We start from the raw sequence: 13,753 nt of genomic DNA on the forward strand, positions 1-13,753 counted from the left end.
GAGCGGGAGCTCCGAGCCCTCTCTCCTCGGGGCTGTCCCGCCGGTGTCCGCGGCTCGCCCGGCGGCCGGAGCCGCTGCCCGGGGCCGGAGCACCGCGGCCGGGCCGCCCTGCCCCACGGCCGGCCCAGCCCGGCCCCCCGCTCCGTGCCGAGCCGTGCCGGGCCGGGGGCGGGCCGTGCCGTGCCGTGCTTGCCAGCATGGGAGGAGCGGCGGGCAGGGCGCGGGCTGTCCCGCAGGGACGGGCCACTTCCCGTTGGAGGGCGCCGGGCAGCGGCGGCATGGGGACGGTGCGGGACGGCGGCGGCGTGGCCCAGGGGCTCCTCGCCCTGCTCCTCGTAAGTGTCCGCCCGAGCGGGGCGGCGGCGGGCGGGCGGGCGGCGGGACAGCCCCGGCCGGGGCGGCGGGGCCGGTTGGGGACGAGGAGCGCGGCGCCGCCGGGCGGGGAGCGCTGCCCGGCTGCTGCTCGCCACCGGCCGTGGCAAACTTGTTACCGACATTTCAGTCAGTTCGTTAGGCGATGTTTTAAGTGGAAAAAACTCACTTTCAACTTCAGGCACTTCTGAAGGGTGCTCAGTGAAGTGCGTGTTGTGTCCAGCGGACGGAAGAGAAGGGGGGATGGATGCAGGTGGCTGTAGGTGGGGGCACCCAGGGACAGCTGGCGCGGGTCGCAGGCACCCATAGTGGCTGGAGCCGCGGGCAAGGCAGGTGCAGAGTCCCCGCTCCGCCAGCGCGGGGAGGTGCGGGACGTGCCCGGGCTAAAACCGGGCTCGGCGAGAGCCGACCTGCGCTGCACCTCAGCCGATCCCTACCAGCGAGCAAGGAAAGCAACATAAAAGCAAATACCTGTGGAGGAGGAGTTTGAACCTCTATGATAGTGGCCCAGGAGAAGCCAGAGGAATGGTCCAAGCCTGGCGTCAGCATTTACCGGGAACAGTAGGGCGGGGCCTTCCCTTTCGCCATGCCTGTGCACACAGTGAGTCCCTGCGGCTTCTGAGAGCTTCTGTCTCACTCTCATCAGTAAAGTTACCTTGACAAAGATCCATTCCGAACGGCCGCCGTCAGCAGGAAAAGGAAGGAAGTGTGTCAGTGTGTGTCAGTGCCAGCGCAGGGTCTCCGGGTGCGCTGCTGCCGCGGCAGGGAGCTCCAGGGCCGCACACCTGGGCAGGTGCAGGGTGAGTGCCTGCCCAGGCAGGGCTGCCCCAAGCCCAGGGATGCCAGGGGGATGAGGCGGGTGGCAGTGAGCCCTGCTGGACAGCACAGCCACCTGCAAGTGTGCCTGCAGACACATTGCTTGCCCAGCCCAATTCTCCTGTTCCAGAGACATCTCACTGCAGCTGACCGAAGTATCTTCGCAATGTGGTTTTATTGGTAACAAACACAGCTTGTTTTGTGATTTGTCAGGTTAAAATCTAGTCTTAGCGTATAAACAAATCAAATTGTGATCTGACCAACTGCATAACAGGCAGTAAAATACTTAAATTATTTCAGAGAGTTCTATCCATGCCCCTGCACAAATCATCAAAGCATAATTAAATACAAAGGAGGATTCTCATCTGCTGACAGAAGTGTGTATTACCTTTTCCTGTACAGGAGCAGCCAGTTAGTGGCAGAAATGTCAGTGTAGCTCAGTATGTTGAAACAATTCAGAATATATATCTTAAGATTAAAAATATTTTCATTTATAACACTGCTCCAGAGAATATATATATTTTCTCTTGTTTTCCAGTTGTTTCCAAATTTCAGTATACCTTAGAAAGACTGTAGCATTCCTACATAATCTCTATTTTTAAAAAGGTTTTTGTTTTAATTAGTGTGTTGTTTCACTACTTATAAAATAATAAACGTGGTCAGAGTTTGGCATGTTACTTGGTTAAACCAGAACATGAAAACAGTTTGTTGAATGAGACCTCAATTTTGCAAGGAATCCATGCTGCACTCAAGTAAAAGAAGATTTAGGGTAGTCACGCAAAAATAGCCATGGTCTATGAAGTTAGAAAACATCTGAGTTCTCCATGTAGAAAAAGCTACAGAATTACATATGAATGAGAAACACACTTGTATCAGTTTAGAGACAGATTTTAGGAAAAAATGCTCTGGAATTAATGTTTCCCCTAAAGAGAAGGGCTCCAATAATCCCTTTTTGCCAATGAGAGAAATGAATACTAGTGGGTGCAAGTGAAAATAAACCCTGTTTATTAACAAAGCAAGATACCCACAAGACAGAAAAAAGAAATTGAACCTTATACTCCCAACCCAGCCCCATGGCCAGGGGGCAAGGATGGTGGCTGCTCCCTTTATCTCAAGAAAGGGAAGAAAAAAAAATCCATGCAGCAGCTCAGGCAAAAAGTAGATAGGAACCTGTAGAGCATCTGGCATTGGTCTGCTCCTCACAGCAGGTGAAACTGGTGGGTTTTAGTGTCCTTTATTTGCTGGCCTGGGTCTTTCCCACCACCCCCGCAGGCTCCCTGGACTGCAAGCCGAAACAGATCACGTGGAAAGAAAAAAAACCAAAAAGAAACCACTGAATGATTTCTGCTGAAGTCCAGGGGAAAAGGTGGGGAAAGACAAGAGCTTCTTTCCTGAGCAAGCAGGGATACAGATGGAGCAAAGGCAGTGAGCTGACAGTCCGAGTCACAGCCCGAAGCACACCAGAGAGAGAGAGAGAGCTGAACCGAGCCCGCGCCCGGCCTTCCCGGGCCCCAGCCCAGCCTCCTGCTTCATCTTCAACCTCTCCTGGCCATGCAGGAATGAAGGACCACCATAAAATCACCTCAAGACAGCCCTCCACAGGAATAGGCCAGAGAGTGAACTGTTATGTAAATATTTTGTAATTACGATATGACTACAGAGCAGGCACTTTTCTAGAAGTTCAGAAGATGTACCTTTGAAAACAAGGTTCCTGCATTACTGCATTGGCCTTTCTTCCTCATATCATGGAAAACTAATACACACATTTACATGTACATGCATAAACAGCCATAAAATGGTGGGATGACCCAAGACTCAAGTGAAAAGTGTAAGGGCCCCAGTTCTGGAAACATGTCTGTGCATGTTTCCACAGGAACCACCTTCATCTCTGCAGTAACTCACTGAACAAAGAGAAAATCGTAAGAAAACCATTTTGTGTTAGAAAAGGAAAAGGGTGAGAGTTGCTAGATTTCTATCTGACAAGCTCTAATTCATGCTTAGCTTCAACAAAGTGAGGTGAGAGCTGTCAATATCTCTCCCAACTCTCCAAATAGTGTAGCAGTTACTACACTTACTACTGTAGTATTTACTAGTAGGTGCTTAGTAGTACAGTACTTTTGAAAAGCAAAACCCAACAAAATAACCAATCATACAACCCCCAGCCCCAGTATGTTGTTTCAGTTTGCATGTGAGTCAGCTGAGATGTGAAAAGGTAGTGGATTGAATTTGAACAGTGAGTGTTTTAAGGTGCTGAACAGTCTGAGGCTATTTGCTCTCACATGCATTTCCCTTGGAATTTAAGAAGCTCGGGGTGCTTCTAGATGTGGGGAAATACCAACTCCCATTGTTGGGCTTTAAAAAATGGAACTGGATTATTTTTGTTCTTTTCATAAAAGATTTTAGATTGTGAAATACTATTTTTAGAGGTTATTTTGGTACTATCTGAGATTCAGCCTAGGTGGGAGAAAAAAAGACTTGGAGGAAAAATGATACTCGAGGTTTTGGAAAAAGAAATTTCTCATCATAGTGAAAGAAATAGAGCAGAGTATCCTCTTAAGATTACTGTTTGAGTGAAATTACTCTTTGAAAAGGCCAGCCTGACAGAGTTAATACAAGGGAAATTAATTACAGAGAAAAACATATTAAAATAAAGTTAGTTCTGGCAACTTAACTTCCAACGAGGCAAAAAAAAAGCAAGAAAAATCCCTGCTCCTCGTCCTTTTTTAACACTTAGAAAGCCCCTGATGAGCTCATGCACCTTGGTCCATGTAACAAATGTGGAGTGGAAAAAAAGGCCACATACTGTAACCATCAGTCTACTCATCCATCAGCATTTATAGATGAGAAATGGAAGAAGGGGCTTGCTAAAAATAAAATGTATTATAAAGATAACAGGAGAAAACAGTGATTTTTTTTTTTCTCAGAGTTGACATTGTAAAGTTTGAAAAAGTCCTGTATGCAAATTACAAGTTCACACACTTTCAAAGCTGAGATTACATACCTATAAGCTGTGTCTTTCAGAAGCTTTTCTGTTGAAATAGATTGAGATATCATGAAGAATACTTTGACAGAGGAAGAACTGGAGGCCTGAGATTCCCAAAATGACACGAGTATTCAAAGAAATGAAAGTTCTTGTCACTGTGCCCTACAAACGCAATGAAAACAGGTTTCATAAAAGTCCTTAGCAAATACCTGAAAGCATTTTGGAGGGCTCTGTTGGAATGAAGGAGAGGGAGCAGGTAGAAATCTCTTTTAGTTTTCTGGGCAATGCAAATGCAGCAAAAGCAGAAAATCTGGGCTCATATTTTTATGGGTTCTGCTAAGGGTAGATGTCCCCAGCTGATTGATCTTATTCCCTTTGACTGCTTAGTGCAATCTAAGTCTTCAGTTTAGATACCAAAACTATTTTTTTTTTAGGTTGAGAAAGTTAAAAGAGAGTCTCCGTGACTCATTCTGGGTTGAAAACATACAACCCCTGCTTGAGTGTACATGTCATAAAAAAGCACCTATCATCCCTGCCTGTCTAAAAGCCCCTAAACTGCTTCCTTTCTGATATTAGTGTTTACTGCTCAGTGACTACAGAAAAAGCAACTAAGGTGTGCACAGGAAGCTAAATGACTATTGATTCTTTTCTGTTTTTTTTTTTTTCCTATGAGACACCCCAAAATTTGTAAATAGCAAATAGATTGCTTTTATGAGGGTGCAAATCCAGGAGGAAAAATGTTTGAAAAAATTAGGGCGTTACTTTGAAAAAAAGTCTGCACAGCTTTATCATTATTCCTTCCACAGGAAGATGTTGTAAGACATCCCTGCAAGCAGAGCCAATGTAGGTGCTTGGTGCTGCTTTAGTGTCAAATTCTGAGAAGTCACCCCCACTTCTTGTAAGTGTACCAGGAAGTTCATCTCCGTGAGCAGGAGCAGAGGGCATCCAGCAGAAAATGTTCTGCTTCTGTAGCCCCTCATACCAGCAGAGCCCATTTGTACAAAAGCATAAAAAAGAGGCAGAGAGCTTTGTGGATGTGAGGGAACACATCTCTGCACACACTATGTTTGCAGGCATTTGGTAAAATAAGCAAGGTTTTACTGGTATTAGTAATTTAGAAATATGTTTCCTTCTTTGATTATATTCTATTTTCTGCATGACTCTCTCAACATTTCCTTCATAGTGCTTTAGGAAAAACCAAACCAGACTGGTCATACATCTCTGACTATATTTCAGTGATTATTTTTTAATTGGACATTCTAATCCAGTGTTTAGTGAGGTAGCTCTCCTAGAAAAAAGGAAAACAAATCACACTAATTTGACACATCCCCTTGAAAGCTTCTGTGGAAACTTTAATTTTTTAACATCGTTACACTAGGATTCAGAGGAGAGCACCCCGAAAGCTCTGGCAGCAAAGGAAGAGAGAGCACCAAACAGGGGAAGGGATGGGCTGAGCATCCCTACTCAGAGTTTCTCCAGTGCTAATTATGCTGTTTCAGCTGCTGGAGCTTTGCACCTCCAGGTGCAGAGAAAGGCCTTCTTAATTATATCCAGTAACTAATATTATATATATTATAAACAGACAGGTGCTAAGGAAATAAAATTCTTTTCACCTTCTCACTTGTGAATAGACTAGAGGATGACAAGAAATGGCTACCTGTAGAAGGCAATGGTCTTATTGGTTACATCATTAGTTAGCAACAGATAACACTTCCTTCACTTGACAGGCCAGTTTGATATCCAAAATGTTTTTTCGGTAATTTAACATAAAGAGTTTTCAGCATCTAACTGAAATTGTGGTCAGCATCCATAGCTCCATTATATAGACATCTCATATTTAGTGTATGCACAGTAAATATAGAATTCCCCAGAAAGTGTTGCTGAGAAGAAGGCAAACTATGCCAGATTTATCCTTATCATTCTTCCTCCTTCTTCCAAAATAATATAAAAACCATGGTTTGGCCTCTGGGCCACAGTCTTTTATTATTATCATGAGAAGAGGCAGGGCAGGGGCCACTAGTAAACCTCTACTGCCTAATGACAGAAATAAAAACAAACAAACAAAAAGCTCCCAGCACTATGCAATTTACAGTGCAAATTGACAGTGCAAAAAATTCAAAGAAATGGATCTGTTGTAAATTAATTTGAAAGGAGAGCGTAGTGGTAGGGTTCATGGCTTTAATATGGGCCCTCATTGTCTATTAAATCTAAAGTAATGAACAGTTTTAATAAGGGAGTGAATTTTAATATGTTTAGTTATAGAGTAACACTATTAATGTGACTCTTCTAGTACTAAAACACACAGTTTTAGTGCACAGTCCTAAACATTTTTTCGGTCCAATTTTCTGTTCTCTCCTAGGTGGCTCTCCTAGTTATTGAAGCACATTGCAAAAATGATACTGAAGCTCCAATAACATCCAATAGGAGGATCATTTCCAGGAGGGAAGTTAACTGCAAGGAGGATGAATACAGTTCAGATTCTCAGTGTTGCAAGAAATGTAGAAGTGGTGAGTATGATATGTGTTGAGAAGTCATTAACAGGGGACACCACAGCATGCACATTGCTTTGTGCTGGGTACTGAAGTGGCATGAGGTGGTTTCTTGGATGCAGTGCTTCGTTCCAGCTGTATCTTTGTTTTGCTACAGGACATTAGCCACTTCAAAGATATTTCTTGAGCTCAATGCACCAATAACTTCTCACTACAGAGACCAGTTCTCTCATAATGTGCTTGTTACAAAAGAGCCAAGAATTAACATATGCATATTTGAAAAAGGTTGAAAAAGTGAAAACACATGCTTTTGCCTAGAGGATTCCATACATTTGTGGGTTTTCCAATTTTTCATGTACAGTTTTGTTTAGTGTGTTCTCCTTCAGTATTAAATTGGAGGAAGAGTGGGGATAATCAAAAGTTATGTATACTACATTCCTGGAGTGCATCTACACATGCACAAAGAATATACATTCCATATTTGGAATCAAAAGTATTAGGGATTAAAAATGAAATTCTGATGTTAGGCTTAGAGCTGATGGTTGCTCTCTAAATTGTTGGTTTTCTGTCTCTACAGGTTTTGTTAAAAATGTCTCCTGCCCAACAGATGTTACCAAACACTGTGCTCCATGTCAGAAAGGAAAGGAATTCATGAATCACCCCAATGACTTAGACAAGTGTTTTAGATGCAGATTGTGTGACAGCAACTTTGGTATGTCTATAGAAATAGCAACTGTAGCAATGACTCCTCTTTTACACAGGATTTCACTGAAAAGTCTCCACAATACCTAGTCGTGGTTAGCACTCAGAGTCAAAAAAAAAAAACTTTTAGTGGTAGGACATGAATGAATTTGTGAGAAAGTAGTAAGTTTATCCTGCAGCTCCCTTTCATCAAGCACAAAGTAGGAAGACAAATAGCTGGTCCATTATTTCTCCAAATATCTGCCAAAGTCCTTGCTGAGCTGACACTGTACAAACCGGTTAGAGTCAAGGAAGGGAGTCAAGTTCTCCCTCTTCTTCACCCTCTGTTTAAAGGAGGGGTGTAAAAAGTAATGATTTTTTAATAGCCTTTCACATAATGGATAATGTTATTTAAAGCTGATTGTTGTCTTTTGCAAGACACTCAGGATGCAGTTGGGGACAGTGTGTCAGGCTGGAAGGCCAGCCCTCCTGGGGCAGAGCAGGGGCCCACCCACCCAGCTCTGCATTCAGCAGTGGAGGCAGGAGGGGCTGGCTAGAGAGAACACAAACCAACCTGTCTGCTTTCTGGTCTGGGCCCTGCAGGCTATCAGCATCCACAGCTGAGGGAAAGGACATTGGAAGATTTGTCCCTACCCAGTCATTTCAGTGTCTATTTATGAGCCCTTTTTTCATGAACCTGCTGGGTTACAGGAGAAATTCACTACCCATTGCATAAATACCCATCACAGATTTTTTTTTAAAAATTCCATTAAACTCATCTCCTACCAGTTCCACCAGGTGTCCTGTAGATCTGCTCTGCTTGGATTTAGGGAATGACAGTTCTTCATTCCTCATACCCAAAATTAAGTTTAGTGAATGGACAGACAGTTCTCAACTCCAATATGGTTGTACTCAGATCACCTGTTGGAATATCAATCTTTACTGCCCTCTCCTTCCTTTAGGACCTCAATATGGATAGAAAACTTTCCTCTCATTTTCTGCTATAAATAAGCATTTTTGTGTGGGTGATGAAATTGGTAAGAGTGAAACAATTCAGTATTTTATATGTGTCACAATTATTAAAACTGAAGGGAGGAAAAGGGTAATGGGATGGCTAATCACAATATTCCATGGACAGCAATGTAGTTCAAGAGAAGTCAGTAGACTGACAATAGGCAAGAGGAAAATTACCACTGAAGTTCCACGTGGACCATTCTTATGATCATTCATTTCCACTAATTTCATTAGTTACTTCAGCACTGATTTCACAGTAGAGCTTCATCAAATTTTGAAATATCAAGTATTTTCAAATTACAGCAGGGCACTGAATGTAGTAACTCAAAAATTAGTTCTGTTTTTATATGCCTATGAAAATAGCTTTCATAGTAGGTAGATACAGTAATTTTTAATGCAGAAGTATATTTTCATGGATGGAGATAGCATTATCATATAAACTGAGGATACGAGAAAATTAATAATTTGTTTTGATTCTTAAGAGGAATACTTACCATGGATATGTTAGGCAAAAAAGAGACAGTGGAATTCCCCATCATTGGAGGTCTTCAAGAAAAGGTAAAACTTTTTGTCTGTCAGGGAGTGCAAAGAACCCATCTCCATTATCAAGTAGGGAGATTGGCTGTGTGATCTTCTGAGTTTCCTTCTGGAAACTCCGAAGTTTACAATACTAAATGGGGAAAAGAAGTTGGGATTTGGCTGTGCTGAATAAGTCCTCTTCTGGCGAGAATTGCATTGTGCGATGAGTTTTGGAGCTGCACTGTGTGATGAGTTTTGGAGCTGCACTGTGTGATGAGTTTTGGAGCTGCACTGTGTGATGCACTGTGTGATGAGTTTTGGAGCTGCACTGTGTGATGAGTTTCAGAGCTGCACTGTGTGATGAGTTTCAGAGCTGCATTGTGTGATGAGTTTTCTGCACTCCTGTCCAGCAGAGGTCTCTCTGGCAGCTCCGCCAGCCCAGCTCCTTAGAAAAGCTCCGTGTGTGTGTATTATAAAGCTAAGCCTCGCCAGTTCCAGCAGAGGTGGAGCTAGCAGCAAGTCTGAGGACAAGACCTTGTGGGGAGAAGCCTGCTTTTTCAGACTAATACACTTAAGAGATCTGTTTTTAGGGTTGGAGGTTGTGAAGAACTGTACCCCAGAAGAGGACACGCAGTGTGCCTGTGCAAAGAACTATTTCTGCAGTTCTGCAGGATGTGACACTTGCATTCCATGTACCATGTAAGTTCATGCCTTCATCACTACATATGAAATTGTTAATATGTAATCACATTTTTTTCCAGCTGGTTTCAAGACAGAAGCTAAGGTAATCTATAACCTCAGGGAAAGCATACCAATTTTCCTTTGCACTTGAGCTGACTGAGTTCAGTCAGTTCAGTTTGCAGCCATGAAAGCTTTCCAAAGAAATATAGAAAAAAATATATATCCACTGAGTCTGTATATGCTTTTCAAAATGACTAATAAAGTATCTGAGCTTTCCTGTTGTCTTCATGTGATCTACTGTTACATTGAAAAATAATTTCATATGTTTTCCCACTGCCACAAATTTCCATACCATTTTCATACCTATTAAATTCCAAACCCCAAGGTCAGGGATTTGGAATATGAAACCAGCATATTTATCAGCAAAATGTGAAATATTTTGCTGAAAAAAACAGGTTAGAAAATTTTGATTTGCTCTCTGAACAGCTTAAGAGAGAAAAAAAATCCCCCTAATAATTTGTGTTCATATTTTCTGCAGATGTGACAGCGGTGTAATTGAAGAGCAATGTACTGCAGCTTCAGACACTGTGTGCGGAACAAAAGGTACCAAATAAACGTAGCAAGGTGCAGCACGTGCTGTATTTTGAGAGGCAATTGCAATGGTCCTGTTCTACACACTGGCCATAGTAATTCCTGACAGCTCAGGGCCTCAGTCCCACTGGGCCCTCTACTGACCTGCAGAGTGTGATTTTCCCTTGATCACTGCGCAGGTGTAGGGGCTGTTACCCCTCTTTAGGGGCAGCTCACCATAGGTACATCTTTAACATATTCGGCTTTTGTGTTAGGAGGGCTTTTAAAATCTGACACAGTCTTGTTGAAAATATGGTGTGCTGCTGTATTGCATTTCTTGACTTAACTTTCATGCAAATTTTCCAATGTTCCAACAGATCCAGCAACGCTGTGGTGGATCACTGCTTTGGTAGTTTTGGTACTACTAGCAATAGCTGGAGCAATAGTCTGGTGTAAGTGATTCCCTACTTATTCCTATTGTACTCTGAAGGAGACGTTCAGATGCTTATTCAAATATATTTTTATATTCTTGGAGTCCAAAGGAGAGGTATCCTACCCTAGATTTTAAAAATGCTTTTTTGTTGTTTCAGACAAGAGAAAACGGAATCATTTTAAAATTGATGAGGACCCCAGAGATCCTTGCAAAGGAAAGCATGTAAGTATTGTTGCTTTGATCATAAAAAACTCAGCTTTATGCAAAGAACTTTTTTCCATTTAAATTGCACTGGGTCTCCCCAAACATTTGTGTGCCTTTCTTCTATGACATGAATGAAGTAAATTTCACCACAAGAATTCTTTTGGGAGAAGTAAGAGAAACCCTGTATTACATCTTCAGGATTGTTGGAATGCTTCCTAAGTCACATAACCATGATCAAAACTTCATAAATCATCAGGCCTCCACCAACCCAGGATGTTCCTGTCCCCATGCATAATTCTAGGCATTAGGAGGTGATTCCCCAAATTTACCCAAGTCAAAAGAGGTCTGTCTGTCTGGTCTGACTCTCCCACTCATAAAACAGGAATCATGGAGAAAACTAAAAGAAAATCATAGAATTATCATGAAATGTATTTATCCTCTTATATAAGTGTGGGTTTTTACAAAGGTTGTTTCTACTTATTTCTCTCCTGCCTTTTTTTTTTTTTTCAGGAGATTATACCTCTTATAGTTGAAGGTAAGAAACAATTTATCAAAATTCAGTAGAAAGAAAAAACAGATAAAAAATTCCTAAGCTAAAAAAAAAAAGAAAAGAGTATTTTTGTGTAGAATTTGTCACTGTCCAGACCTGCCATGCCAGCACAAAAGTGAACACTTGCTAAAGAAGTGCCAGTTCATATAATGTTCATCAAGGCACTTAGTGGCATCATGGAAGTCTTGCCTCAGGAGGAATTTCTGTTGTATAGGGAGCAACCACTCATTGTCTACAAGTGAATTTCAGTTCTGCATGTGGTACAGACACTAGGAAACAGCAAACTGTTTCCATAATCATGAATATTTATGATAAGGGAGCAGTCCACAATGGGATGGAAGATTCACAAGCCTACATTCTGTTAAAGGACAAATCCAGAGGAGTGGTACTCAACAGGAAAAAAGATAAGCTCCAAGACTGTATCACAACAGAAGACCTGTCCTGTTTCATGACCTCTCCCAATGCTATTTTGAGAAAAATGGGTACGTGAGAGGTGACCACACTTCCATGATCGAGAAGGACAGAATAGGTTACAGAGGGAACAGAGACTCTGTTTTAGGTGGTAGAAAACGATATGGCTGCAAGCCTGAATCTTTGAAATACCTAGCATCTGGCAGGAACATGTAAAAAGAGACCTGCCATATATTGTAAAAAATCACACGTAAACCATACTGAGTCACAAATACCTTAAACTTAATCTGCTTTGGATAGAAGTATCAAATCCGAGTGCAGGTGATAAAACCCAGTAAGATAAAAGAACCAGGTGCATTAATTTCCTTTCCTGCTCCTAGATGTTGACCTGAGCAGCCACATTCCTGGTATTGTGGCAGAGATGACACTCAAAGAAGTCAAGAAATTTGTTCGTCACCACCATATATCAGAACCTGCCATAGACCAAATCATTCAGGATTTTCCTGGCGATACATCTGAACAGAAGATTAGGCTGTTTCGAGTCTGGTATCAAAGTAATGGGATGAAGGGTGCCTATGGAATCCTAATAAGGAGCCTGAGAGAGTTAAAAATGTGTGCTGTAGCTGATAAAATTGAGGAAAAAATGAAGGCAGCTATTTCCAGCTCTCAGGAAGGGGGACAGTCTTGTAATCCTGACACTGAGCAAAGCAAAATTTGCACTCAGGAGGGTAGAAACTCCTACAGTGAGAGTGCTGAGCTAAGTAAAGCCTACATTCCTAGTTTGGAAGAGACCTAGTACAGAGTAATTTGAAAATTATTTCTGAATGGGTATTTCTCTTACATAAATAACAAAGTTTTAAAATAACATTTTCATTGGCAGTTCTGATTGAACTCAAGTAAGTTATTATATGCAAAAGGAATAATTACAAATTTTGTAGCAATATTGTTCCTTTAAAAAAAGTTCTAGCCTTTTTTGGTTGTTAAGGACTTGAAGCAAGTTTTATGACTTGTTTACTAAAAGGTGCAATATAAGACTCCAGCTATAGGATCCATTACAAGAGGAAAGAAATAATTTGAAGAAAATGAATGGTTTAAATGCATGGTCCTGCATTATTTAATCAATGTAAGAGTCTGCATACATTAAAAATGCAGACTGTTCCGTTTTTTTTTTAAGGGAAAGCTCTGGTGTTATGAGTCTACAAAGTGTACCAGGAAGAGTACTTGAAAAAATAACATTACCTGCCTTACACCTGATTAATTTGAAATATAGGTGCTGCTGTGTAGATTCTACTCTGCTGCAAATACAATTTCTATTTTTCATGAAAGCACTTCTGTGTGTATATGGAGGTTTGTATATGTGTGCAAGTTTTCTATATGAAAAGCTCTCAGTTCTATGTAAAAATAATTATCTCTGTTGTTCTCAGCAATGTTTGTAAGCCTCTTCTAATGTTTGAAACGTTCAGAGAAATAGGAGCACAGAGTTAATAGTGTTAGCAGCACAACAGAATCATCATTTCTGGAAGGCAGCCTTCAGAGTGTATGATGCTTTTCTAATGCAGAAATTGATACAATGAAAGTGTCTTCTTCATTAAAAAAAATCTGCATAAAACATTACTTCTGTCTTGCTTATTGGGCAGTATATAGATGTCACATTTAAGTTTGCCTTTACTCAGGTTAGAAAATCAGAATAAAGGAGATCATTCTCATGAAAAAACACCTTACCTTTCTTCCATCACCAAGGGCAGAGGACTCGGCTCCTAAATTCAAAGGACCAGTATAGTGCTGGCAGCTTTGCTGTGAGGCCTTTCCTTTTCACACACTCATTTGTGCAAATCTCACAAAGTCTTTCAACAGAAGGGGAGACTTCACTGGAAAGGTTTGATTTTTCCAGATTACATGGTAGGAAAGATGTCTTTCTTTGGTTCTGTCATCAGTTCCCTGGAGAACACCTCCAGCCAATATCAGGACTCCGCCAAAACAGGAAGAGAGCTACCTGGGCTGGCTCTCACCTGCCCACCAGGGTGTTGGGT

At 41.9% G+C, this 13,753-nt stretch overlaps 1 protein-coding gene across 1 annotated transcript; it reads left to right on the forward strand.

The window, feature by feature from the left end:
- Nucleotides 1–13,337, forward strand: FAS (Fas cell surface death receptor). The gene is made up of 9 exons (XM_071439086.1): nucleotides 1–335; nucleotides 6,531–6,678; nucleotides 7,238–7,372; nucleotides 9,465–9,573; nucleotides 10,094–10,158; nucleotides 10,503–10,577; nucleotides 10,716–10,780; nucleotides 11,273–11,297; nucleotides 12,104–13,337. Exons 1-9 carry the CDS (start codon nucleotides 198–200, stop codon nucleotides 12,517–12,519), a joined length of 1,176 nt encoding a protein of 391 aa, XP_071295187.1. The 5' UTR covers nucleotides 1–197; the 3' UTR covers nucleotides 12,520–13,337.
- Nucleotides 13,338–13,753: the final 416 nt, after the last annotated feature.

The sequence above is a fragment of the Agelaius tricolor genome, unplaced genomic scaffold (assembly GCF_023055355.1).
Source record: "Agelaius tricolor isolate 1412-34295 unplaced genomic scaffold, bAgeTri1.0.p SCAF_13, whole genome shotgun sequence".
NCBI lineage: Eukaryota > Metazoa > Chordata > Aves > Passeriformes > Icteridae > Agelaius > Agelaius tricolor.

Coding starts and splice junctions, on each gene's coding strand:
- FAS (XM_071439086.1), top strand. CDS start 198: ATGGGAGGAGCGGCGGGCAGGGCGCGGGCTGTCCCGCAGGGACGGGCC. Junction 7,373..9,464: donor ATTGTGTGACAGCAACTTTG/GTATGTCTATAG, acceptor ATCTGTTTTTAG/GGTTGGAGGTTGTGAAGAAC. Junction 9,574..10,093: donor ACTTGCATTCCATGTACCAT/GTAAGTTCATGC, acceptor TATTTTCTGCAG/ATGTGACAGCGGTGTAATTG.